This window comes from Bison bison, unplaced genomic scaffold (genome assembly GCF_000754665.1).
Source record: "Bison bison bison isolate TAMUID 2011002044 unplaced genomic scaffold, Bison_UMD1.0 scf7180017864371, whole genome shotgun sequence".
Classification (NCBI taxonomy): Eukaryota; Metazoa; Chordata; class Mammalia; order Artiodactyla; family Bovidae; genus Bison; species Bison bison.
Window position 1 is genome coordinate 11,314,900 of NW_011494943.1, and position 25,519 is coordinate 11,340,418.

A 25,519-nucleotide genomic window follows, 5' to 3' on the forward strand; every position below is an offset into this window, starting at 1 on the left:
CCCACCCACCCGCCTACTCACTCACTAATCCTTCATTCATTAAGTAGAAACCTGTGAAGGCATTTGAAGAGAAGTGTTTTGTTCAGATAGAACTACAATTTTAAATTTACTTCACCCCATGTCAGATTGACAAAATTGTCAGCAGTATCCACCTGGGATTTTGTTTTAGTTCACTTAAGTTGTTTAGTTGTTTATTTTAGTAAATGTCACATTAAATGCACCATTTCAGTTGTCCTCATCCTTTCCCTCTCTTCCCCTCTCCCCTCCCATTCCCTGTCATATTATTGGGAGGAAACCATAAAACTTAATTGACCACAGCGACTCCTGTGGTTTGGATGTGACAGCTTCACTTTGTTGATAGTAGCCTGATGGACTACTGTAGCTGTCCCTGCTCTCCCCTCAGGTGGCCGTATTTTGACCCAAGACCGGGGGAAGAACAGTGCGTGCTGCTGTGGGGCTGCCACTGCTGATGAGGGCTGTGGGTGAGGTGCATGGAGAAGCACGGTGCGGCTCTCTCCGGTTCCCACACGCTTTTGACATGCCACCCCGGGAGCAGCCAAGGGAGGAAGGGGCAGGTGGGGCCGGGCTTTCCAGAGGGTGCAGTCTGAGGACAGGGTATATGTTTCACCTCCCCACCGTGGGCCTTTGGAACTCCCTCCCTCCGGTTGTCTTTGTTGTGATTCTTTAGAGGATGTGTCTAAGAGCTGCCCCTGATCAGTGTGACTTCTGGACAGGCCTTTATCTGTTTACAGAGGAAACCATTTCTGTTCTCTTAGCCACAGATTAGCTGTGGCCAGAGCGCTGACCACAAGGTCACTGTGTGGAAGTGAGGGTACAGAAGTTAGAGGCTTTCAGACCAGCTGGCAGTTACTCTGTTGGTCTTCACACCCAGGACATAACCAGCTATTTGATGGCTTCTATTTGTTGAAACTGTTTTCTGCTTCCTTTTGCATTGTTAAACAGTTTTGTTATTGTTGTTCAGTTGCTAAGTCTGAACTCTTTGTTGACCCTATGGACTGCAGCACGCCAGGCCTCCCTGTCCTTCACTATCTCTTGGGGTTTGCTTAGATTGTCCATTGAGTCAGTGATATTACCTAACCATCTAATCCTCTGCCATCTCCTCCTTTGTCCTTCAAGCTTTCCCAGCACCAGGGTCTTTTCCAGTGAGTCATCTCTTCGCATCAGGTGGCCAAAGTATTGGAGCTTCAGAATCAGTCCTTCCAGTGAATATTCAGGATTAATTTCCTTTAGGACTGACTGGTTTGATCTTCTTGCAGTCCAAGAGACTCTCAAGGTCTTTTCTAGCACCACAATTTGAAAGCATCAGTTCTTCAGCTCTCAGCCTTCTTTATGGTCCAACTCTCACATCTGTACGTGACTAGTGGAAAAACCGTGGCTTTGACTAGATGGACCTTTGTTGGCAAGTATATCTCTGCTTTTTAATACACTGCCTAGGTTTGTCATTGCATTCCTTCCAAGGAGGAAGCATTTTTTAATTTCATGGCTGCAGTCACTGTCCTCAGTCATTTTGAAGCCCAAGAAAATAATCTGTCACTGCTTCCACCTTTTCCCCTTCTATTTGCCATGAAGTGATAGGACTGGATACCATGATCTTAGTTTTTTGAATATTGAGTTTTAAGCTGGCTTTTTTTACGCTCCTCTTTCATTCTCATCAAGAGCACCATAGGTGCTAAAATGACAAATGTGGATGAAAGGAAACAATCACGGGACCAGTAATAAAACCAGTTTTCCCTAGAAAGATGGAGAGTTGTGGTTTCTTCGCCTCCCAAGGAGGCTTAATAGTTCTGTAAGTCAGGCTAAACAGAGGTAAACCTCAGGCTCTGTTGTGTTGTCTTTAGTCAAAGGTGACTTTGAATTGTCTAAGAGGAAACTCTGAAAGAGAGGTTTAGCGAGGAGGAAATGAACAAATAAAAAACTTTCTCCTTCTCATTGCTTTCCCAGATCCTCTGTCGATGGGTCCTCAGAAAGCTCTGGAAACCATTGGTGCAAATCTACAGAAGCAGTACGAGAACTGGCAGCCAAGGGTAAGCTCTTTATTTGCTCTTCTTTTTCTTTCTTACGGAGAAATCTAGTTTCTTGCTTTCAAACAGTCTTTGAATCCAGATTCTCTCCTCGTACAATCCAGTGATGGGACACTCCCTACGGCAGGCCTGCCTCCCTCTTCTGTCTGTTGACGTGCTCCATAGATTGATAAGGAAGCACATGCCTTAGTGTGTCTTTGATTGGATGGTCTAATTTTTATTTTGCCTCAGCTTTCCCACGAAATGTTTAGGAAAAAAGTATTTTTCATATTACTCTTAAATCGCGGTTTTTATTTTGCTCAGAAAAAGTATTTTCAGTAATACTCTGTAACCTCAACTAGTTATAGCTATTTCTGCCATCTTCAATTTTCAAATAGTTGAGAAAAAAAGCAGTCAACATTCAAACGATGACACCTATCATATGCTTTGTCTTTGAATCAGAAGATAAGGTTCTTTTTAAGGAGACAGTTACCAATTACTGGGTCTTTTGTTGCCTATATCTTAAACTTTTTTTAAAGAAAGAAATGTGGCATAGAATATAACTGTGTCAAATTGCCTTTAAGATCTGAATTTATTTGTAAACCACCCAAAGACCTATTTTCTTTAGTCTTTCTCATTAACTAGTTTGAAGATTTAATAATTCTAATAGAAAATTAGAAATCTGGGGTGTTTATGGAGATTCCTTTCCATACAGCTTTGTGTGATGCTGGTTCTGGAATTTTCTACAGGACGGAATGGGATGGGGGGGTGGGGGTTTGAGTGAGTGGCACTGTCATCGTGCCTCCTGTGGGCCTTCGCTTCTGCTTTTAGGGTCATGAGCCTAATGGGAGCCAACATCTCAGAGAACCGGCGAACATTTGCCTGTTTAGGATTTTTGTTTGTGGATCATTTATCCATGTGATCTGGAATTCGGGAATTCCTCATGGATTATTTACATTTCTAGAGAAGAGAATAGCCAGGAATGAATATATTCCTGCCTGTGATGGTGCCCTTGATAATTTCTGCTTTTGCTCACGGTGTCAGGTGACTAATGTCATGAAACATCTCCATGCCTCAGGTGTATCCTTGTGCTTTGCATCTCTAACTTGTCAAGTCAGTAATAATGGAGTCTTATTCATTTTCTTTTTAAATTTATTTTTGGCTGTGCTGGATCTTCATTTCTGCTGCAGGCTTTCTCTTGTGTCAGAGAGCAGGGGCTAGTCTCTAGTTACGGTGTGTGGGCCTCTCATTGCTGTGGCTTCTCTTGTGGAGCACAGGCTCTAGGCTTGCAGGCTTCAGAAGTTTTGGACTCAGTGGTTGCAGCTCTAGGACTCTAGAGCGCAGGCCCAGTAGTTGTGGTGCATGGGCTTAGTTGCTCCGTGGCATGTGGGATCTTCTCAGATCAGGAATTGAACCCGGGTCTCCTGCATTGGCAGGTGGATTCTTTACCACTGAGCCACCAGGGAAACCTCTTGGATTCTTGTTCTTTAGAACAAGAACTTAGAATTCTTAGTAGAGAGTTTCATCTATGTCTAAAGGTTTTGCTTTTTCCTCCCTCAGATTTGTTACTCTTGATGGCTTATACGAAAATTCAGTAGCATTTTTCTTTAGAGTGCAGTGTGTTTGGGGCTTGGATGAGGACCAGTAAGATTTAGATGGTGTGGTCCTTTAAAAATAGTTGAGATGCCTGGTGTTATCAGTAGAAAATAGCTTCTTTGAGGAGTTTGAAAGTACTCCAGGCTAGATAGGCAGTTAGGGGTGAGTGCTCTCAGAGGCTCAGACACGCCGTGCGGTCCATGTGGGACAACATGCGCAGGTGACACTGGAAGATGTGGTGCTCCGGGCAGATGGAAGGCTGAGACCCACCACTGCTACAGTGTAAAAGAATGCCTTTCTGACTTAGCTACTTCTGACCTTCCTCTGGGTTTGACTTTCTGTTTTCTCTTTGCTAGACACATTTAAGAAAGAACATTACCCGATCAATTCAGATCTACTGATTGTATTCTTCATAGGAAGGGTCTCTGCTGGTTTAATTCTTTCTTCCTTTTAAAGAACTACTACATAGAAGATACAGTTTTTCAGAATGCATGTTTAATATATCAAGGCAATTTATGTTTATTCCATTTGGTGTGATTTACAGGTTTTTTTTTTTTTCGTGTGCTAAGAGTTGATTTACTACTAGCTTTATTATTAGTTTAGCTTGGTAGGTATCAGCAAGTTCATGCTAGCTAACAGTAAATGGAATCTTCTAAAGTAGGATCATTATTATTTTTAATCTAAATTACTGTCTGTAAGCAAAGCTCTTCCATGCTATCTGGAAGAGGCATTAGCATGTAAAGCAGGCAGCATTTATATAGAAAGAAATGATTGCAGAGCCCAAAAGGACTGTGTGGAATCACACATAGGACTGAGAAATTACCTTCCCAGGACACAGGTGGCCAGCAGTGGTACAAAGGGGTGTAGTCCTCTGGAAGGATGGTTGTTAGTCTGAGAAAATTTGTTAAGGTTAATGGGATTTCAAGATCTCCAAAGTAACTTTTTGAAAGAGAGACGGTTCAAAGGGCTGGTGAGGGAGAATATTTCCAGATTATTGGAAGCCTTGGCAAAGGTGCCAATACACTAGTGCGGTGGGATTCCATCTGGGTTGATTTATAGAGTAGAGTTGGAATAAAGGATCAGCTGTAGCCTAGTAAGAAGCAATTCATGCAACAGGATGGTATCTTTTTGCCTGCATTCAGGAAGCAGAACCACAACAACGAATACTCAATGTTTTCTTTTTTGAATGCCAAGACCATTACATTCATTTTTAAGTACTATAAAATGCTTACAGTGTTTCTGCTACAAACAGTTAGTGGGACTTGTGTATTTCAGAGACAAGCCTAAGGTAAGGGTGCAGCCAGATACCTGACTGACTGACTGGTGTCAGTCATGGGGCTGTGCCGCATGCACTGGGCAGTAATGGTACATGTCCTGATGCAAGTGCACACTTCTCTGCCCTGCACACCTTCACGTGGGTTTACAGGAGGGAAGGAAGCCTGGCATCTGATGGAGTGGTTCTCAGAGTGTGGTGGCAGCCTCACGCTGCCTCATAGAGTTTGCGCCAAACAAAAGGCAGTCACCAAGCTCCGATGTTTACGTGTGGGCGCCTGCTTTCTAACTATAAATCAGGGTCCTTTGAAACATTGCAGAGCGAAACACACACCATTTCATTGCACTCTACAGGGCTCTCGAGTTTTCTGCAGTAATAAAGAGAGGTTGATTGCATCTGCAATAAAACAATGGGAACATTATTAAATTTCTAGACCTTTGATGTTGATACCCATAGATCTGGTTTTCTCTCTCTCTCTCTGTATCCTGTACTGCAAGACTCACAAAGGTTGGGCCACTGGAAATAAGGTCATTTTCATTAGTGTTTGTGGAAATCCTCAGAGGCCTCCACATTGCCGTGGAAGGGAGCAGACTGGGGAATCCTGCCGTCTCCCTCCCTTCCAGGGAGTGCAGAGAATAAACTACTGGAAGCGTGTCAGCGTCATCAGAGTGGTACTTTGATGAGCTGATTTCCTTCCTGGTGTTAAAATCCTTGTAGTTTTTCCTCCTAGTAGAAAGCTTCTACTTTTCTAGCTTTGATTGTTCAAGATTAAACATTTTGATAAAGGTGTTTTGGGGTGAAGAAGGAGTTTAGAGAAACCTTGATGATGATGTTTTTGTCTGAAGCTTCCAGAGTATCTGGCCCAGATTTCCTTGCCAGGCCAATTGAGCCCCCCCTTTTCTAAATAATTTATCAGTTTGCCACAGGTGAAATATTTCTTCTGATTAAATTTAAGACTTTGCCTTATTACCTTGTAGGTACATAAATTTGTGTTTCTGCGGGAGCTTGAAGGAAAAATGCCAACTGTTGTTTCAGCTGAAAATCCTGCAGTTAAATAAACCTCACTCAGTTCATAAGTCTCAACTGAAAGTTTTATTGGGAGATGGATCAGGAGATTATAAAGCTGAGCATCTACAGTGAAGAATTTATCTTTTTAAGACTTACAAACAAATTGGGGGTTCTGGCAGTTTAGTACAAGGAGTGATTTAGGCACTAGGGCCAGGGGAAGATGGCAAACAAAGGGTTCTGTCGCTCTCCTGTTCTTTCCCCAAAGAGTTTCCAAACCACCATCAAGACCACAGCACCTTTCCTTGGGCTGTTTTCCTGGGTGGCTTGAAAACAAATGTAGTGGGAATATTCATAACTTCCTAAGGTAAGTGAAGGCATTTAGCAAGACTTCCAGTGCCAGCAAGTGTCTGAAGTGACCCTTACTTAGCCCATTATGTCCTGTGTGCGTACCTGTGAAAGGGGATGAAGAGTGCCCTGTGGTGCTTTGCTGTGATGCACCCTTCTCCAGCCAGCCGTGGGGACTCGTGCAGTGATTAGGGGGGCTCCAGGAAGCCAAGGTGCTCCACAACCTCAGTTAGTCCTCTGCGGACTGTTCTTAGGTACCACATGCAGGACATTTGCTGCATGGCACGTAGCAGAGGCTCAATTTCAGCCTTGCCTTCAGTTCATTGTGCCTCTCAAGTCTATCAGGTGGTCAAGGGATGAAAGTTGGAAAGTTGGTTTTGCTGTTAGAAAGACGCATTTTCAGAGTGTTTCCCACCAGGCGGAGTATGTATAGGGGTAGGCGTCTGCCTGGAACAAAGTGACCCTCCACCACCTGGTCCATCATCAAAGCAGAGATAATTGTGTTTTAAGTGACCATTGCCCTTTCCTTCAGTGTTGGTCACAGAGTTGCCTGCATCTTCTCAGAGCATGTGCAAATGAACTGCAGCCATGATTGTACCTTGTGGTGGAGGAGAGAGTTTGGAGGAAAGGGGAATGACAGGGCCAGTGGACAGCTTTCTTCACGTTTTGGGCATTTGTTGGCTTATCTTTGGGGTTTAGGCGCAGCTGCTGTTGGCAGACCCTAACACTGTGCAGCAGTGTTTCCTGGTGGGGTTGTGGTTAAGATGCTGGAGTTAGGCTCCTGACTGCTCCCGGAGATGAGCCTGACAGCTCAGCCTGCCCTCCTCTGGGAGGAGGAATTCAGCTGCCAGGCATTTTGGGGATTGACCGTTGAACTGGTGAGTGTTAGGGAATGGGCTCTCAGTTCAGTTTGCTGGGTCGGGCTTTGGAGCTCACTGTACTGCTGGGTGACTTGCCCCTGCTGGCCTCCTTCCTGGGGTGGTCACAGGGCTTGTGGCCCACAGGCTGTGGTGCCTGCCCCATTGTGGGTGAGAGCAGGGGCAGAGCAGCAGGTATTGTTAATACAGACAACTGCCCTTACCTGCCCCCTTCAGTGCTGTGGAATGTGTTCTCTACTGGGATGCAGTAGAAAACCTCATGTAAGTGGGTTCCGCCTTTTCTTGGGCTTTTCAGAGCCAATGAAAAAAACTCACAGAAGAAAGTTTGGGCTGTGTTTCCCACGTGGGAGGTGCTCTGAAGAGATCTGTAGAATAGACCAAGGTGGGTTATTTCTTGTAGTGACTCTGCTTGGGGTCACGTCATGACGCGAGTCCCAAATTGACATTGCAGTTCAGCCTGTGGAAATGCCCCGTAAGGCAGATTGAGGGCCGCCCAAACGCCAGCATCACACTGTCACTCCCATTCTGCTGTCCCCTAGGCCAGCCATGTCTCCCTCTGCTTCCCTTCATTGGCCCTTTCCTTTTCTTGGGTCCCAAGGTTGGGCTTTATCCACCTTGTTTGTGTTTTTGTGATAGACTGCAAAGGAGGACTCATAGCCAAAGGCAGAATTGAGGATGGGTAGCTCACAGTTTACATAATTCAGTATCTGATGTGAAGCACTTTACATCCAGTACTCATTAAATTTGCATGACAGTGTAGACAAAAACTTCTGGTGTTCTTGGGGTTAACTGTTGTGTTTTGACAATTTCACTGTTAACCCAAGTCTTTTCTGCCCCGAACATTAAGATTTGTACCTGTGACAAACATTTTATTTATATTTTCCTTTGGCCTTGACAGTGTTCCCAGACTTCATCTTCACCCCTCTTTTCAATCACTGCTCACCTGATAGCTTTTGCATGTACCGTGTTCAGTGTGAATTCTGGTTTATGCTCATCAGCCAAACGCGTCCTCTTTAGCCCTGCCCACATACCTCCTGTCTTTCCCTGTTCCCAGAAGCCATGGGAGTGGAAGCAGCCTCTGGATGTGGAGTGTAGGTTCTGCAAAGCCGACCGTATGCTCACCATGTGTAACTGAGAAGAGGTGTCAAATTATATTCCAAACTCCCCCTACCAACTCCATCTCCCATTGCTTTTCCTAAGACAGCTTACGGGCCTGGCCATCCCTCCACCAGCCTTCACAGGTCTGACCTGGGCATTCTTCCAGAAACACAACAAATATTATAAAAGAAGAAGAAGGAAACGTTTTGCAGCCATCTGGAGGATGAACTGCCTGTCATGAGACTAGAACTCTGGCTGTTTCTGGGGAGGGGTGAGTTCATGGCCTTGTCACCAGGCAGAGAACCTGGGCTTGTTGAATTTTGGCTTTGCTACTTTCTAGAAATGTCACTTTAAGAAGTTGCTACTCAACTTTTAAGATTCCTAAATGTGAAAGTGAAAATTGCTCACTGATGTCCAACTCTTTGCGACCCCGTGGAATATATACAGTCACCTAAATGTGAAAGTAAGCTTAATGGGGGAATGAGGCGCCACAGTGCTATGGGCAGATCCCTACCTTCCTTGAGAGTGGAGGCCCTTTGAGTGAAGTGCATCGCCCAGGGGCGCCCCCTCTCTCCAGGTCCCCTCTCCTGCCTGGCTGACTCCTTTCCCCACTCTCCTCTATGAACTGACTTACTTGAAGGATCGACTTTTCAGAGACAAACACGGCCTTAACTCTGTCCTTAACAAGCTACTCCCGGACGTCGTCTCTCATCTTCTTGTTCCTTTTAACAAGACAGTTATCTCTCTGTGCGTGACAGATTACAAATGAAGACCAAATGCTGTCAGTTTGAGGACTAAAACCGCAGCTCCGCATTCACAAATTTCATGTGTAAGGCTGTTTCCGAGTTAACCTGGAGGCCCAGGATGCAGAACCCTGTGTAAACAGCTCTGGAGGATGTGCGAGGATGGAAATAAAGATGTCTGATGAAGTGCTTGGTTCTAAGTCAGAAAGTAGAAGATGTGGTGCTTTAAAGAATGGAATGTGAAATTTAGAGATGGCAGGGAGCCCACCGTATGCTTACCATGTGTAACTGAGAAGAGTTGTCAAATTATATTCCAGCCAAACAACAGAGTGCTGATCATGGGCGAAATGAGAATGGATTAGAGTGAAATGGCCACTCCTGTTATCTTGATTTCATTTTACAGGGTTAAACTGTATGTCACAGTGATATATGTGAGTTGGGGCTTCACAAAGTCTTCTGAATAGCCCCTCTTAAATGTCAAGGAGTTACTTGTTACTGTGATATACAGTAGATATTTATTTTAAAAATTAAGATAAAATTCACATAGCATAAAATTATAAATGGGATCATATAATATGTGGCCTTATGTGTCTGACTTCTTTCACTTAGTGTGATGCTTTCAAGGTTCATCCATGTGGTTCATGTTGCTGTATGTATTAGTAACTCAGTCCTTTTTGTAGGCGAATTAAATTCCATTGGTTAGTTAGACCACATTTCGTTTATTCATCTATTGAAGGACATTTGGGTTGTATTCACCTTTTGGCTTTTGTGAATAATATTGTGAACAGGATGTAGAGCACATGGCCCAACCAAGAGGGTCATATAGGACTTGTGTCAGTGTCATCAAGGAAGTTTCTCTTTCTCTATTAAAAAAATGTGTTTTATTTGGCTTTGCCAGGTCTTAGTTCTGTCATGCCAGATCTCTTAGTTGTGGCCTACAAACTCTTAGTTGTGGCCTGAGGGATCTAGTTCCCTGACTAGGGATCAAACCTGGCCCCCTGCATTGGGAGTGTGGAGTCTTATCCACTGGACCACCAAAGAAGTCCCGAAAGGTTCTCCTTTAAAGATCTGAATGTAGGGTAGGTTCCTTGATGGATTCTTAGTTATGTTTTGTTTTGATTTTAAAAAATTTCAGCCAAATTTCAATAAAAATCAAGGAGAGAACCTAGATTATTGAGGAGAAATAGCTCAAGATTTGAGGAAATTTAAAGAGTCATCAAAGAGTACTTTGCAAAACTTTGTAAACAAGTTGGAAAACCTTTGTGAAAGGCATGATTTTCTAGGAAAATCAAATGTCCATAACTGACCTTAGAAAAGATAGAAACTCAAAATAAATCAGTCAATATAGAAGAAATAGAGAATGTTATCACAGAGGTCTTCTCCCACTTCTTCCTCCAAAAGATTTCAAACTTTGGAGGAACACAGAACTCTCAGGCTATTTGACTTCTATTATGAAAAGGTACTGGAATATGATAAATTTAATAAGCAAAGCACAAGAAGAAAATGTATTCAGCAGTCTTAGAAAATACATGTGTAACTTAGAGAAATTCAACTGTTTCTTGTCATCAAATTAATAATGTAGGTGTGTGTGATGTGTGTGTACATGGAAGTGTTTGTGTGTATGTATGAGTAGATCGATTGGTCGGTCGGTCCCTGATCACTTGATCTGCCCATCCTTCCGTTTGTTCACATGCCCTGGAGTGAATGTGATGGGAGATGAGCCTGCGGCTGCCTTCGTTTTTCTCCTTCTCCATTTGCTTTGTGGCATCTTGCTCTATTGATTATTCTAGTCCCACCAACACGTAGTTACACAGGTACTCCCCGAAATGGTGCACAAAACGTTTGTCATGGTGAGTTTGGGGTAGATGCTTACTTTTACCATAAGTCCTTTATCCCTTGTATTTAAAAATCATGACTCTGTGTGACTTTAGTAATAGGCATCTGATTTAAAATAGCTGTTCTCCAAGTATCACTTAGTATAGGAATGGGACTGTGTGAAGCAGAGGGATACATGTTACTGGCTTTGTGAAATCCATATGCAGTTTGTTCTGCCACTTTTGGGCTCTCTTATTTCTGTGTGTGTGTGTGAGAGAGAGAGAGAGAGAGAGAGAGAGGGAGAGAGTGTGTGTGTTTGTGTGTGAGATGTGAGCAGCCATAGAGGCTGTTGCCTGAGGCCTTCCTTCAGCCCTTTACATCTTGGGGGCAGCCTTCATTTTCTCCATAGAGATTCGCTTAAGTCAATGGGGAGGGCTGGTCCCTCTGAGAGCTGTACAGTGGGGAGCACCGCCCTGAGGGCAGCACCCCTAGGGCAGTGCAGTTTATGTAGTCACCTGAGGCAGTGTGTGTCGGGGGGTGGTGCTAGGAGGTCTCTGCTCAGCAAACCTGTTCCTTTAACTTTGTTTACCAACTCCATGCATCGAAATAGCTAAGCTTGTTAGGGGCGTTTAACCTAAGACAACAACTGATGAGAAATTACAATGTTGTCTTAGTGGAAGGAAAGTGTTTTATTGAATATTCTAAGGGGAAAAAAAAAAGATCAGCATCTCAAAAAAAAAAAAAAAAAACACTGGTCATGGATAGCACCTTAAATGTTCATATGAGGGATCCTGTTCAGTTCAGTTGTTCAGACGTGTCTAACTCTTTGTGACCTCATGGAATGCAGCACTCCAGGCTTCCCTGTCCATCAACTCCCAGAGCTTGCTCAAACTCACGTCCATTGATTTGATGATGCCATCCAACCATCTCACCCTCTGTCATCCCCTTCTCCTCCTGCCTTCAGTCTTTCCCAGCATCAGGGTCTTTTCCAGTGAGTCAGTTCTTTGCATCAGGTGGCTAAAGTATTGGAGTTTCAGCTTCAGCATCAGTGCTTCCAATGAATATTCAGGACTGATTTCCTTCAGGATTGGCTGGTTTTATCTCCTTGCTGTCCAAGGGGCTCTCAAGAGTCTTCTCCAACACCACAGTTCAAAAGCATCAATTCTTTAGCACTCAGCTTTCTTTATAGTCCAACTCCCACATCCATACATGACTACTGGAAAAACCATAGCTTTTTCTAAACAGACCTTTCTTGGCAAAGTAATATCTCTGGTTTTTAATATGCTGTCTAGGTTGGGATCCTGTAGTGGGAAGGTAATAGCCTGTCTTAAAGGGATTACTGCCCAAAGAATAGAGATGGGCTAATCATCCTAAACTCATTCTAAAATTAAGTGATACCTGTCCAAGTGGCCTAGGTGCTTTGAGGGTGTGTACATGCAGTGTAGATTCCAGCTGGCTGTAGGTTACAGTTGGGTGAAGGGCCACTTTGGCTGAATGCAGTAGGTTCTTGGTATAGCCTCAAATGAGAGGAAATGGTGATTTTACTTACAAGTTTAGTATTTTCATCAATATGGAAAGTCATTGTTTTTAATACATAAAAAATAGGTAAGTGACCACCCAATTCAGTGATGAGAATTGCAGATAATGGAAGTGAGCATCAGTTTACAATCCTCTTTTTAGAAAGATGACCATCTAACTAGTGGTGTCTACTTTTCCGTATTTTCCCTAGAGTTACCGATATGGAACTCAAAGGGAGTGCAGTCTGGGGTAGCTTAGTGTTGGGAGAAGGTGTTCCTGCCTCCATCACCATAAAGAAATTGCTTTGTTTTACAAAAGCTGTTCTTTAATTAATGATAACTCCTTAACAGCACAGCATTTGCCTGAGTTGGGAGACCTGTTTTAATCCCACTGAATAATTGCAACCTTGGATAAATCTCTAAAATTCATTGCAGCTTTAAAAAGCTCTTGTTCTAACATGGGTTTATTCTTATCTATCTAATGAAACAGAAAAATCTGTATTAACGATTAAAGTCAGATGATCTTTTTAGAGGTGACTAGTTTTTGTTTCCTTTTTTTTTTTTTTTTTAGCTGTGCTGTGTAGCATGTAGGATCTTAGTTCCTTGGACCAGGGATTGGAACTGGGTGTAGAATTCTATAGCAGTTTCTTTCTTTTCATGTAAAGGCTTTTTGTTGTTGGTGGTTTGATTTTGTTTTTTCCAGTTTAAACAAGTTTAAAAGTGTTCCCCCTCATCTTTAGGCTTCTGTCCTTTCTGATAAAAAGTTGGCTATGAGTCTTAATATTTGTTTTTCTGAGGTTCCCCCCACCCAACATTGGTTTAAAAGCTTCTTTCTTGGTTTTCATCATTTCACTGAGGTGTTCTTGGGTTGGTTGACTGTATTTATCCTTTTTGGCACTTCTTGATCCCATGGCCTGACGTTTTTCGTTAGTATCACCTCAGATACCACCTGTGTCCCTTCTCTCCTGGACTTGATGGGAGTGTGTTTGTCCTTTCCCTGTGTCCCATGGTTTTTGTGTTCTGTTCAGTGGGTTGTTTTCAGGTTTTGTTCTTTCTGTGCTTCTTTCTGGATATTTCCTGCTGACCTGTCTCATAACTCTCAAATCCCCTTTTGTTACAGTATCCAATCTGCTATTTAGCCAACCTCCAAAATTCTTGATTATATTTTTTCTTTTCTATAATTTCCATTTGATTCTTCACTTATTCATGGTCTTTGATGAAAGTTTCCTTCCACCTTATAACCTATTTCCATGATGATATCAGCTGTCAGTTCCAAGGTGCTCATTCTCTTCACATTAACATCTCTGGAATCAGGATGTGTGTTATAATCAGTACTGACATGGGGCATGACTGGACAGCGGTTAGTGTTTTGGAAAGTAGCCAAAAGGCCCACTTGTGGAGAGAGTAGGAGTCCTGGATGAGGAGTGCTAAGGACAAAATCAGTGACCTGAAAGACCCCCAGAGACTACCATGTGTGTGAGTTCATGCTTAGTTGTGTCTGACCTTTTGCAACTCTATGGATTGTAGCCCGCCAGGCTCCTCTGTCTATGGGATTTTCCAGGCAAGAATTCTGGAGTGGGTTGCCCTTTCCTCCTTGAGGGGATCTTCCTGAGCCAGGGATCAAACCCACATCTTGTGTGGCTCCTGCATTGGCAGGCAGATTCTTTATTGTAGAGCCACCAGGGAAGCCCAGAGACCATCATGGAGATGTCAGATCTCCCCCACTCCCAACCTTTGGTCACAGAGATTGGGCCTCTGTGAAGGAAAGTGAGGGAATACCCAAGTCAGTGGCTATAGCTTATTTTTTCTTTTCCGGTACATACAAGGGTGATAAGGGATAAACCTGCCCAACTCAGTTTACAGTAGCTCTTTCACTAAATACTAGCTGTAAGTTCCAGTTGATAAGGAAACATCGTGCCAAGTGTAGTCGGCAGCATCTTCCCCTTAGTGATGCATCAAGCAGTGGCACGTCTTTCAGCCTGTGGCTTTTTATGTTCTGTGAAGTAGGAGCATCTCTTTGATATAAATTACAGCCACACCCCTGGAGGAGTGGAACTGCGAGACGGGCTCCGTGAAGTTTAATGGTGCGGGAAGCCCCTCTCCAACATGGCTACTGGCTGGCTCTGCCTGTTGCCCTGGAATCCTGGACCTTCTCGCCCCACGCCTCCTTCCACTGCTACATCAGCACCCCCTTCCCGTCCTCTCCACCCCCCCACCCCCACAGGGTCTGGTGCTGCTTACTTGCCTGCTTAAACTAGTAAGTGAAAACAGGATCACATCCCACCCCCACCCCAGCCACCCTCTGGTCTGATGTTCCTTCCAGCCAGCCCATCGTCCACAGGAGGGTGCTTGCTTGTCCCTCTCACCCTCGTCAGCTTCCCCCTGGTTCATCTCTGCTCCCTGCTTATCTTTCGCACATTCTAAGGGGGCAGCTTGCCCACCTGACTTCAGTCTCTCTCCTTCTTTGTCAGCCCTGAGCTCTGGAGCTCCAGAGTGGAGGAGCTCCGTCTGTGTCAGATGGAGATGGTGATGCTCTGGCTTGAGCCCGTTAGGGATCCCATGTGGGTGGCTTGGAGATTTGGGGGGTAGATTGAAAGGGACTTGTACTCAGAGTCAGGGTTGCTCCTGGAGTCTTCAGCCAAACAGATCGGAGGGCAGAGTGGTTCCGAGTCACAGCACAAGGGGGTCAGCAAGGACTCCGTGTGCATCTCAGGGAAGGTGGGGGCCCCAGAACTCTCCTTGTTTATGGCAACTCCACCAGCCTATTCTTCACCACTGTTGTGTTGAGATTTTGATTGGGATGGTACTGAGTTGATAGACCAACTTAAGAACTGGCAATTTTATAACCATAACTAGGGTATGCTTTTCCATTTGTTCTGTTCTTATTTTATGTCTTTCCATGAGGTCTGATGATTTGATTTCTCCACAAAGATTGTTCTAAGAGTTTCTGTTGCTGTTGTGAAAGGGAACTTTCCCCCTTTCTCTTTTCTAATGGATTTCTAGAATCTAGTTTGAGAATACTGTTTGTCCTTCCATGTTGGTTCTTACGTTGTCGCTGATTTTTTGGGTCCCTCCAGTATAGGTATCTTGTGTGGTTCTGAGGCACAGGCTGTGATGAAGAGTTGTCCGGGGTCTCCTGACTTTAGAACGGTGCTCTGCACCATTAAGGACTCCCAGCCCTGAACACTGGGCTCAGTAATTGACAGTCAGAACAACAGATTTGGAGATGCACAGAAAACTGTGTCTTGTTTTCAATTTGATATATCTTGTTTTATCTTGTTTTCAATTTCATGTCTTTAAATCTCTAAAAAATTAGAATATCTCGTTTTTATATGTCATGCTACAAACTTTTTTTACAAGCTATTTTTAGATGTCATTTACATACAGTAGGGCTTCCCGGGTGGTGCTAGTGGTAAAGAACCCGCCTGCCAATGCAGGAGATGTAAGGGATACGAGTTTGATACCTGGGTCAGGAAGATCCCCTGGAGGAGGGCAGGGCAACCCACTCCAGTATTCTTGCCTGGAGAATCCCCATGGACAGAAGAGCCTGGCAGGCTACAGTCCATGGGGTCGCACAGAGTTGGACATGACTGAAGCAACTTAGCATGCACGCAAATACATACAGTAACATGTACAGCTCTTAGCAGTTTGATGAGTTTTGACAATTGTACACTCCCCTTTAATCACCTCTCAAAACAAGATATGGAACATTTGATCACCCAAAGAGTTCCCTCACTCCCCGTCCCAGCCAGTTCCTCCTGGCTAGCGGAAACCACTCTCCGGCAGCCGTCCATCACCATAGATTACTTTTGTCCCTCCTTGACCTCCATACAAATGTTCACACAGTGGGTATTCTTTGGGGTCTGCCTTCTTTTACTCAACATGATTCTGAGATTTACCCACATTGTCGCAGCGTCTCAGCTCATGGATGGACTCAAACCTGTCTCCCCACCCTCTTCCCGATGCACATGCAGGTTTTTTCCAGTTTTGGCTGCAATGAACAAAGCTGCTGGAGGGTTCATGTAATAGCCTTTGCGTGGGCATATATTTTCATTTCTCTTGAGTAATACCTAGGAATGGATTTGCAGGTCATGAGGTACTTGTTATGTTTTCCGTTATATTTTGTAAGCAGTTCTAAATTGACAAAATGACAAAAATCATCTGTTTTTCTTTGCAGAGCCAGGCAATCTGCAGAGAAATCTTATTTACAGTTTTCTCCAAATACTCTGGAGACATGAAAATATGAACATAAATGAGCTTGGAGATGTTTGGTTGTCTTTGTATGAATTCTTAGGTTAGATATTGAGCATTGTTTTCCTCTCAAATAATATACTTTCCTTTGCGGTGGGGAATGAGTTAGGCCATTTGTGCGTATTATGGAATACATGCATGGTTTAGAAATTAATCAAATTAATTGCTTATCCATTATTGGGTTTAAGAAAGAGAAAGTGACTTGTGGCTTTAAAACCTCTTCAAGTCCCTCCCTGATGACAACCCCCTCATCCTGCAGAGGCAGCCTTGTCCTGGCCAAGCTGTGTGCCTTCACTTGTTTTCTGAAGAGTGATATGCATGTCTGTGTGTGTGTGTGTGTGTGTGTGTGTCTGTGTGTCTGTGTCTGTGTGTGTGTGCTGCTGCTGCTGCTAAGTCGCTTCAGTCATGTCCGACTCTGTGCGACCCCATAGACGGCAGCCCACCAGGCTCCCCTGTCCCTGGGATTCTCCAGGCAAGAACACTGGAGTGGGTTGCCATTTCCTTCTCCAATGCATGAAAGGAAAAGTGAAAATGAAGTCACTCAGTCATGTCTGACTCTTAGCGACCCCATGGACTGCAGCCTACCAGGCTCCTCTGTCCATGGGATTTTCCAGGCAAGAGTACTGGAGTGGGGTGCCATTGCCTTGTGTGTGTGTGTGAACAAGACCCTAATTGGACTGAGGTCAGCTTGCCCTGTTTGTGGCACTCGCGTCTCCTTTGCTCAGCACTGTTTTTCAGATTTGTTTGGCTGGTTTGGGTTCTTTTGTTCTTCCTGCTCTGTGTATTCCCTGAGAGTGACAGGATGGAAATTTGGCTGTTTACAGTTTTTTGCTGTCCACAGACAATCCGTTGAGAAGGACTGTGGATTTTTTGGTGCGATCTGCAGAACTGCTTCTAGGATCTGCCTTGGAAAGGCCTTGCTGGTTGTGTCTGTGCATCTTCATCTTCTCAGGTGGGGCCCAGCTGCTGCTCTGGTCCTGATGGCTCTGCTGCTGGGCCAGGGCCCCTGTTGGAAGGCCACCCTTCTCCTGTGCAGTCTCCTGCAGGACAGCTGCTGGCTCACTCACTCTGAATGGTTTAGGCTTCCCGGCTCCCTGAAAGGGGCGTTGGAGGCAACTCATCCTACCTTCTCCATGATATAAAGCAAGAAATACCAATCCATATTAATTCTGAGGACAAGTGCATTTAGCTGTGTTCATTTTTGTTTCCTCTTTAAGGAACAGAAGCAAAACCTGAGAAAATCATTTTTATGCCCAGTATTGGTTTTCTGCTTCGGGTGCTTCGGTAGGCCCTCCCCCACAAAGCTGCAGCTGCCCCTCCTCTTCCTTCCCCCTCCTCTTCCTTTCCTCCTCCCTAGCTCCGCCTCCCCACGTCCATCTTTCTATGCCCTCCTCCTCTCCCCTCCTTCCCTTTCTCTTTACCTCCTTCCCTCCCTGACCATCTCCCCTTTCTCTCTCCTAGCTGATCTCCTAAGAAGCACTTAGCAGTATTCAGAATCCTTGACCTTGGCAGTTTTTAGGAAGTGTCGGTTAATGAAGAGATGAGGAAGAGAAAAGAGCCCAGGTCTCTAAAGGAATCATGCTGTTCAAAGCTGGCTTGATTCGAGGATGGAGCATTTATAATAATGTGGGTTGTTAACCGTAAAGTGCCTGAGATAAATTTATAGTGTTCATTTCCTTCAGAAGGACCTGGAATTTTTCTCACAAGGAGAAATGTGCTTTTATAAATTTTATGTTCAGAATATTGATACAGCTTTAATCAGCATTACTCCTCACAAGGAACAGAAAGTTTTGTTTTGCTTTGTTTTCTGCGTACGTGGAGACCTCCTTCTATCCAGTATTTTTCCACATTTCTCCCTTTTTTCTTCCCTCTTTTTCTCTGTCAGTTAAGATATTTGAAAGCAAGTCTCTTAAACACTTCTGCCATTGTTGACCGTGGGCCTGGAATTCCAGCCTGTCATCCTAATTAGTGGTTTGCTGGCTGTTCCACATCAAAGACTTGCAGGTTTCCCAGGGAGAACCCAGCAAGGCAGGGAAGCTAATTGAAGACACTGTCTAATTATTAGGGTGCCTCCTAACTACTGTCCTTATTTCATCTTAAGAAAATTTTCCTTTAAAAGTGATATAAATCATTAAAAACTCGAGGAAAATCTTCATAGGAAGCATGGAAGAAGTCTTGCTTGTCTGTTAAGCCTCAAAACCATTCACCATCTTTCTTTCCAGTCTTTATTTCTTAAAATTCCACATGTGTTGTAGTGTTGTCACCACGTGATTCTTGGGACCTGGGGCGTGCGGAGCAGGGAGGGCTTGCTGGTTATTTGCAGTGATTCTCTCCAGAGAAAACTATGTTTTCTGTCTCCTTCACCATGGAATACTAGGAACATTGCCTTTGTTATTACCTAAAGAAGAAGTACCTTTCTCCAAATTTGGCTCATAAAAATAGACCATTTTTAAATTGTTCTTTCCTTCTCCCTGGTCTGAACTCAAGAAGACTCTTATTCCCTTTCTGTTTAGCCCAGTGGAAGACATCAGAGATGACATGGAGATTGGAAGAGGCCCCAAGTACTGGGGTCTTCAGGAGAATTTAGAAGCATTAGGGTCATTGTTGTTTGAGTGAGGCCACCACAAATCCAGTCACTGTGCTTGTCAAAGAGTGGGGGAGGCAGAATCATGAAAACCGTTCCTACTTGGTTCAGCACAACAAAATTCCACTTTGCTGGCTGCTGTGGGTGTGAAAATAAAATGCTTCCCACCAGTGTTGGGCTCCAAGTCTTATAGGGAGAATAGGCATTGATTCATTGATTGGTTCATGCATTTATCAACAATGTTTATCAGGATTATACTAAGCTCAAGAGTCTGAGCAGAACCAAGTGTGGTCCCTGCCATTGTGGAGCACAGAGTCTAGTGGGTGAGAAAGATGACATCACAGGATGTACTATGGATGGATCACAGCAAACCAGGAGAAGTGACTGGAAGCAAGGAATACGTCATGTGGGATTCCTCTTGTGTTCCTGATCAAGTGCTTGACAGGCCAGAGCACTCCCCCCATACCCCAGTGAAGGCTTTAGAGCCTGCCAGCAGCTCCCCTTCTTTGTATGTTCAAGAGAATGGGAGGGATGGAAGATGTCCTTTGTGGTGCTTTCTGTGTAGTTAGAGCATAGCTCATAGGGCCTGGATTTTCACAGTAACCTGGGAAGGTAAGAAGCATCATCTCCATTTACTTTTCCCAGGATTCCAGCCCTGAGAGCACATTCTGCTCAGCTCCTCCCCAGGCGCCTGTCATCTTTCCATTACATCTCATTGACTCCCCTTTGTGTGCAGGGGGTGAAGTCACTCCGAGTTAGAAGAGTTGTTAGTCTTTCAGAGGGAAGAAGAGAAGAAGCTCAGGGAAACTCCACAGAATTGGCCATGTCCAAGCCAGGGGCAAAGGGGACCTGACCTGGCCCAGTGGTTGAGGTGAGGGCAGGGCCGCCCTCGGGAAGAGAGGCTCCCAAGCTGTGGCTTGGTTGTGCGCCTGAAGAAGCTCTGATGCTTCCAGAGGTGTCCAGTCATCTCCCCCACTGAAAACCCCTCTGCCGTGTCATTTTTTCTACTCATGCCATTTTCAAAGTTTATTTCTCTGAGGTATTTGACAGTGTGTACAGAGTTCATAGTTGAAATTGAATGGTGATTTGTTTTCCCATTTTAGAGATATTCTGTAGAGAGCTGTGTGTGGCTCATTCATCTTAATGGTGAACCTGTCTTCCTGGTAGTCATGTCCTTCACTCGCCCTCAACTTTGTTTAGCTGTGTTTCTGGGGTCCAGCATAGTAAGTGGATGACAAATTAGAGAAAAACATTAATATTCTTTCAGGTTTCATGGGGCAGAGATGGGACTCCTTGACTAATTGGAGTTTGGACATAAGGTCATAGAGGTGATTTGAAAGATTTTGGTGAAATGAGTAGTGTGGTTGTGATTGTGATAATGCATGATAAACCAGTTTATTGTAGCATTTTATTCATTTGATTCCCAGCAGAGATGCAATATTGTGATACAAGTTAACTTTTTTGGTGAGATCGTTTGATGGGAAAATCCTCAAGCATCTGTCATTTTGCTGAAAACCTTCAAATGGGAAGACTGGTCTTCAATTGTTGGAACCTGAGAATCAATGGTGATTCAATGCCGATGTGTAACTTGGGAAGAAGAAACACTGATTTTCAAGTGGATCATTTAGCCTGGGGCCATTGGTTGTGCAGACTGCAAATGCTGTGGTGGAAGGCAGTTTATCTTGTCTCCTGAGGGGCAGGGGCAGTTCATCTTTCACCTTCCAGTAGGCTAAGGTTGCACTAATAATTTCCAAGGTTTTTTTCCCAACTCCATATGTTTCTACCGATAATAATGATGGGACCTCCCACCAGGCTTCCCTGGTGGCTCAGATGGTAAATAATCTGCCTGCAATACAGGAGACCTGGGTTCGATCCTTGGGTCAGGAAGATCTCCTGGAGAACAGAATGGCTACCCATTCCAGTATTCTTGCCTGGAGACTTCCATGGACAGTGGAGCCTGACAGGCTATAGAATTAGACATGACTGAGTCACTGACTTGCAACCTTTTAAAGTACAGAGTGATGTTTTCATCTTTCTTAGGAGCTGTGAGGACCAGTCTTTAAGTCTTGAACTCTGGGAGGGGGGCTCTCTGAGAAGAGGTGACTGTGCTCAGTGGGCTCAGTGCCTGGACACTGATCAGGGGTCCTGTGCCTCTCTTCTCACCTCAGGAGTGCTCCCTCAGGACAGAGCCTGCAGGGGGCGCCCTTCCATGCTGCCACAGGGAGGGCTGGCTCATAGAGCGCCAGGGACTTGGTGGCAGAAGGGTGACCCTCTGGAGTTCACCTGCCTGAGCAGGCCTCTGCCACAAGCCCCACGCTCTTACAAATGAACAGCGCTGTGCCTGCTGTTTGCATGGTAATGGTGCCTTGTTTGTATTTTAAAGGTTTGTGATAAATTTCATAGTCCTGCTCCTCATTCATTTTGAAAGAGAGAAAATGAAAATTTTGATGCTCCCTCTCACGTTTTGTATTTCTTTTCTGTCTGGCTTCCTGGCAACCTTTACTCCTCCCTGTTTATTTCCCAGAACCTTCTGTTTCAGTGTTCTGTGTGGCAGAGCAGCCGCCTGGGGCTCGTGGGCAGAGGAAGTCCTGTTGTGGAGCCATGTGAGGACAGCCACTCCACTTCCTGCTGGCCGGAGTGTAGAACATGTTGAATTTGTTCAAAACAACCATTTTAAATGTCAGATTTCATTCCCAGCCAGTGTTTTGTAAGGACAAGTTGAACATCACAAAGGGAAGCAGCTTAGTAGTCTCGGGGGTGTCAAGGGCAGCTCACTCCACCCTGGACCCTCCAGGCCAGAGCCGCCACACACTTCCCTGCTGGCTGGGCCTGCGTGTTGGCCTTGCTCACATGGGTGGGATCTGTACCCAGCTCCCTGTCCCTGGGAGCTCAGTGTGACCTTCTGCCCTCTGTCCCTCCAAGGGTTCTGCAGGCCATGGGACCCCTAGTCATGCAGCCCTCCTGCACAGACGCTGGTTTCAGCACCCGCCCCCTGTCCTGGCCAGTGCCCCAACACCATCCCCGGTCAATAGTCTTTTATTCTTACAGTGCCTCTGTGATATTTCCTCCCTAAACCCAGGTTGGCCCAAACCACTCAATGGCAGGTAACTCAGCGCTCTGTCTTCACACTGGTGCTTTCCTCCTCTGGGGCCCATCACTCCTTTTCCTTTCTTCTCCATCCCCTCTCCTCTGTCCCCTCCTTGCTGCTGCTGCTAAGTCGCTTCAGTCGTGTCCGACTCTGTGCAACCCCATGGACGGCAGCCCACCAGGCTCCTCAGTCCCTGGGATTCTCTAGGCAAGAATACTGGAGTGGGTTGCCATTTCCTTCTCCAATGAGTGAAAGTGAAAAGTGAAAGTGAAGTCACTCAGTCATATCTGACTCCTTGCGACCCCACAGACTGCAGCCTAGCAGGCTCCTCCGTCCATGGGATTTTCCAGGCAAGAGTACTGGAGTGGGTTGCCACTGCCTTCTCCGTCCCCTCCTTGAGCTGACACTAATTCAGAGAATTGATCCATTTTTCTCCCCAGTCGTCACAGCTGTGGTTTCTGGGTACCTCTCAGGCCTGACCTGTTGTCTCTCCTGGGTTGTCTGTCTGTGACAGTCCACAGCATCACTTCACTTCACTGTCTCCAGATTTATTGTGTCTGAATAGATTTGTGCCACCTGGGAAGTCTTCATCTTGACCTTTAACCTGGATTATCTGGCCATCTCCCACCCCCAACTCCCTTTCCTTCCCGTTTCTGGTCACTCTTAAACGTAACGCTTCTGTGTAGCCGTGAGGGTCTCTTCCATCAGGGGTGCAGATCCTCCACAGACTGGAGCTCCCGCCACCCCAGCAGGCTCTGTGCTCCCACCGCCTGGCTCTGGTGCGGGACACGGGTGTCACTCTGCTGGGCCATCTCCTGAGTTTCTCTCTCCTTTTCTTTCTTCATTTTTCAGAGTCCACAGTATGAGGTGCTTTCTCTAGTATCACCTTGTGTGAGCTTGATTCCTTTGCTTTAGCGCTCCCATCACCTGCATCTTGCCTTGACTGCCCAGCCTCGCTCCCTTCTCCACAGGAGCCCCAGGCCATGGCAAGGGCCTTCATCCCTCCCCTGGTTCCTGATAATCACACTTATGGTGAGTGTGTATGTTCCTGCTGAGGCTTTGTGGGTAAATCAGAGCCCTCACTTGCTATAATTGTTGGTTTCTTTTCTCTTTTCCTGAGAATGATGTATCTACTTGGCCTGTATGTCAGGTGCTGAGTGAAATACTACAATGACCAGTTGATGTTTATAGTGATTTCCAATAGATTAGGATTCCTTTAGAAAGGACACTTAAAAATGGGGTGGAGAAGGGGGCTTGCTAAAGTTATAAAGGGATATTTTCAAAGGTTCTTAAAAGAATGGGAAGAGAAACAGCTTTGCATGAGGTCGCAGGTGATACCCTCTAAACAGTACAGGGCAGATTGTAATGTACGCACTACTTTGTGCATGTGGTGAGCACGGAGCTTGTGAAGGACGCAGTTGTCATCACTAACACTTAACTGTAGGCTCAATTTCACAGTAACTGTTGTAGCCTTACATTCCACTGGCTACGTTCCAACAAATACTTCCATTGTACATTGAATCCATTGCTCCTTTTAAAAATATAATGGGTAATAGATGGACTTCGGGGAAAAAAAGGACTGACATCACAAAATAGATTTTTGAGCAGGTACTTACTTGACTAATAAATCTTCTTAGACTCAGAGACAAAAGCAGGGGAGCAGTGGCCTGCATACTCCCTTCATGATTGTCACCTTAACATCTCTGTGCAGTAGGATTTAGTTTGGTTAAGAATTACAGGGAAAAAAAATAATAGAAATGTAAATAAATTGAAATTTCCTCACATGAAGATTATCCAGAAGTAGCCATTCAGGGCTCTTCAGATCAGATCAGATCAGTCGCTCAGTTGTGTCCGACTCTTCAGGGCTCTTAGGGGCTCTATAATATCAGGGCCCTTGGCACCTAGCAAGGATTTTTACCCTTTCAGTCACCTCATTGTCTAAGATGACTGCTGGAGCGCCAGCCATTACATACACATTTCACCTTACAGGAAGGAATAAGTAGGAGGGAAGGCCTCTCTCTCTTTACCTTTCTGGATGTTTCTTAAAATTTACACTTAGCACTCTCAGTGGGAGACTGAGAAAATTGTCTGTGCCCACATAAAAATTGGGGGTTCTGTTTTTCAGGGAAAGTGTGGAACAGATACTGGAGAAAATCTGCACTTTCTGGCTTAAGCACCGTCCTGGCTGATGTTGATTAGCTAAAGTCTTGCCCTCATGCCAAGAAGAGAATGGTTTTGCATTGGAGTATTTGTTAATCCTTCTGAATTGGTTCTAAGCTTGACGTATCTCAGGTTGTGATCGAAGATGCATCGAGAATATGAGGATGATTTGTACCGGTGATGACGGTGCCTGGAGAGCCTGGAGGAAGGGCACCTCGGTGATCAGTTGTTCCTTAAAATAGGAGCCTGGCCTCAAGGCCGTAAAAGGAGAGGAGCCAAGCTGTGAGAAACTGGGGAGGTGTGGGATGATTCACAGAGGTTTCTGGTACAACATGGAAACTGGTGCCATGTTTGAGAAAACTGACCTTACTGCTGCTCAGGGAACCTTTTCTTTTTACATGTCTCTAATTTAGATTGATCAAAATTATTTATCACCTGTAGACATTTTCTATTGCAAATTTGGAGAAATTACATTCAGTCTTGGCTTCATCTATTTATTAGCATTTCTGAGAAGAATTCTTACAAAAGAGATTCAGTTCAGTTCAGTTCAGTCGCTCAGTTGTGTCCAGCTCTTTGCTAAGAGGCTAACAGAATATTCCTAGATGAAATGCATAAATACTAGGCTTTCTTAGATAAATGGTCAGGAGTGGTACTTGAAATGGTCCCCTGGAATAATAGGCTTTTTTGCTTCCCCCAGGGAATCAGAAACTTTTTTTTTTTCCTGTGAGGAGTAATGCCTTTGTCTGCCATTCTCCTGTAGCGCTTCCCTGCTCTTGGTTGTGATAAGATGGTACAGGTTCATATTGTACATTTCTTGTCCCATTTTTCCAGTACTTGGTTTCCTTAGGTTAGAAATTTGTATTTCAATGCCAGAGTCTCAGAGCTGGGGATATTCACTGATATTGCATTGGCCATTTTTTCTAGGCCTTTTTAGAGAGGATACAGCCAGGATTGTATTACTATTTTTATATACAGTTAGTGTTTGCTTATATTTATTCCAGAAATTTGCCAATTCCTTTGCATCTCAAATTTCCCACCATAATCATTTTCCTCCTGTCTGAAGCTCATCCTTTAGAATTTCCTTGTCTGTATTTTCTCTTTTGGGATGAACTTTCTTAGTTTCCACCACCGTGATGTATTTT

General features: G+C 44.7%; 1 protein-coding gene across 2 annotated transcripts in view; it reads left to right on the plus strand.

Moving 5' to 3' along the window:
- RPTOR (regulatory associated protein of MTOR, complex 1) overlaps positions 1–25,519 on the plus strand; it is a 322,527-nt gene that overhangs the window by 78,540 nt on the left and 218,468 nt on the right. For both annotated transcript variants that reach the window (XM_010856300.1, XM_010856301.1), the window contains exon 3: positions 1,963–2,045. In XM_010856300.1, coding sequence (XP_010854602.1) covers positions 1,963–2,045 — 83 coding nt within the window. The remainder of the gene's footprint in view (positions 1–1,962; positions 2,046–25,519) is intronic.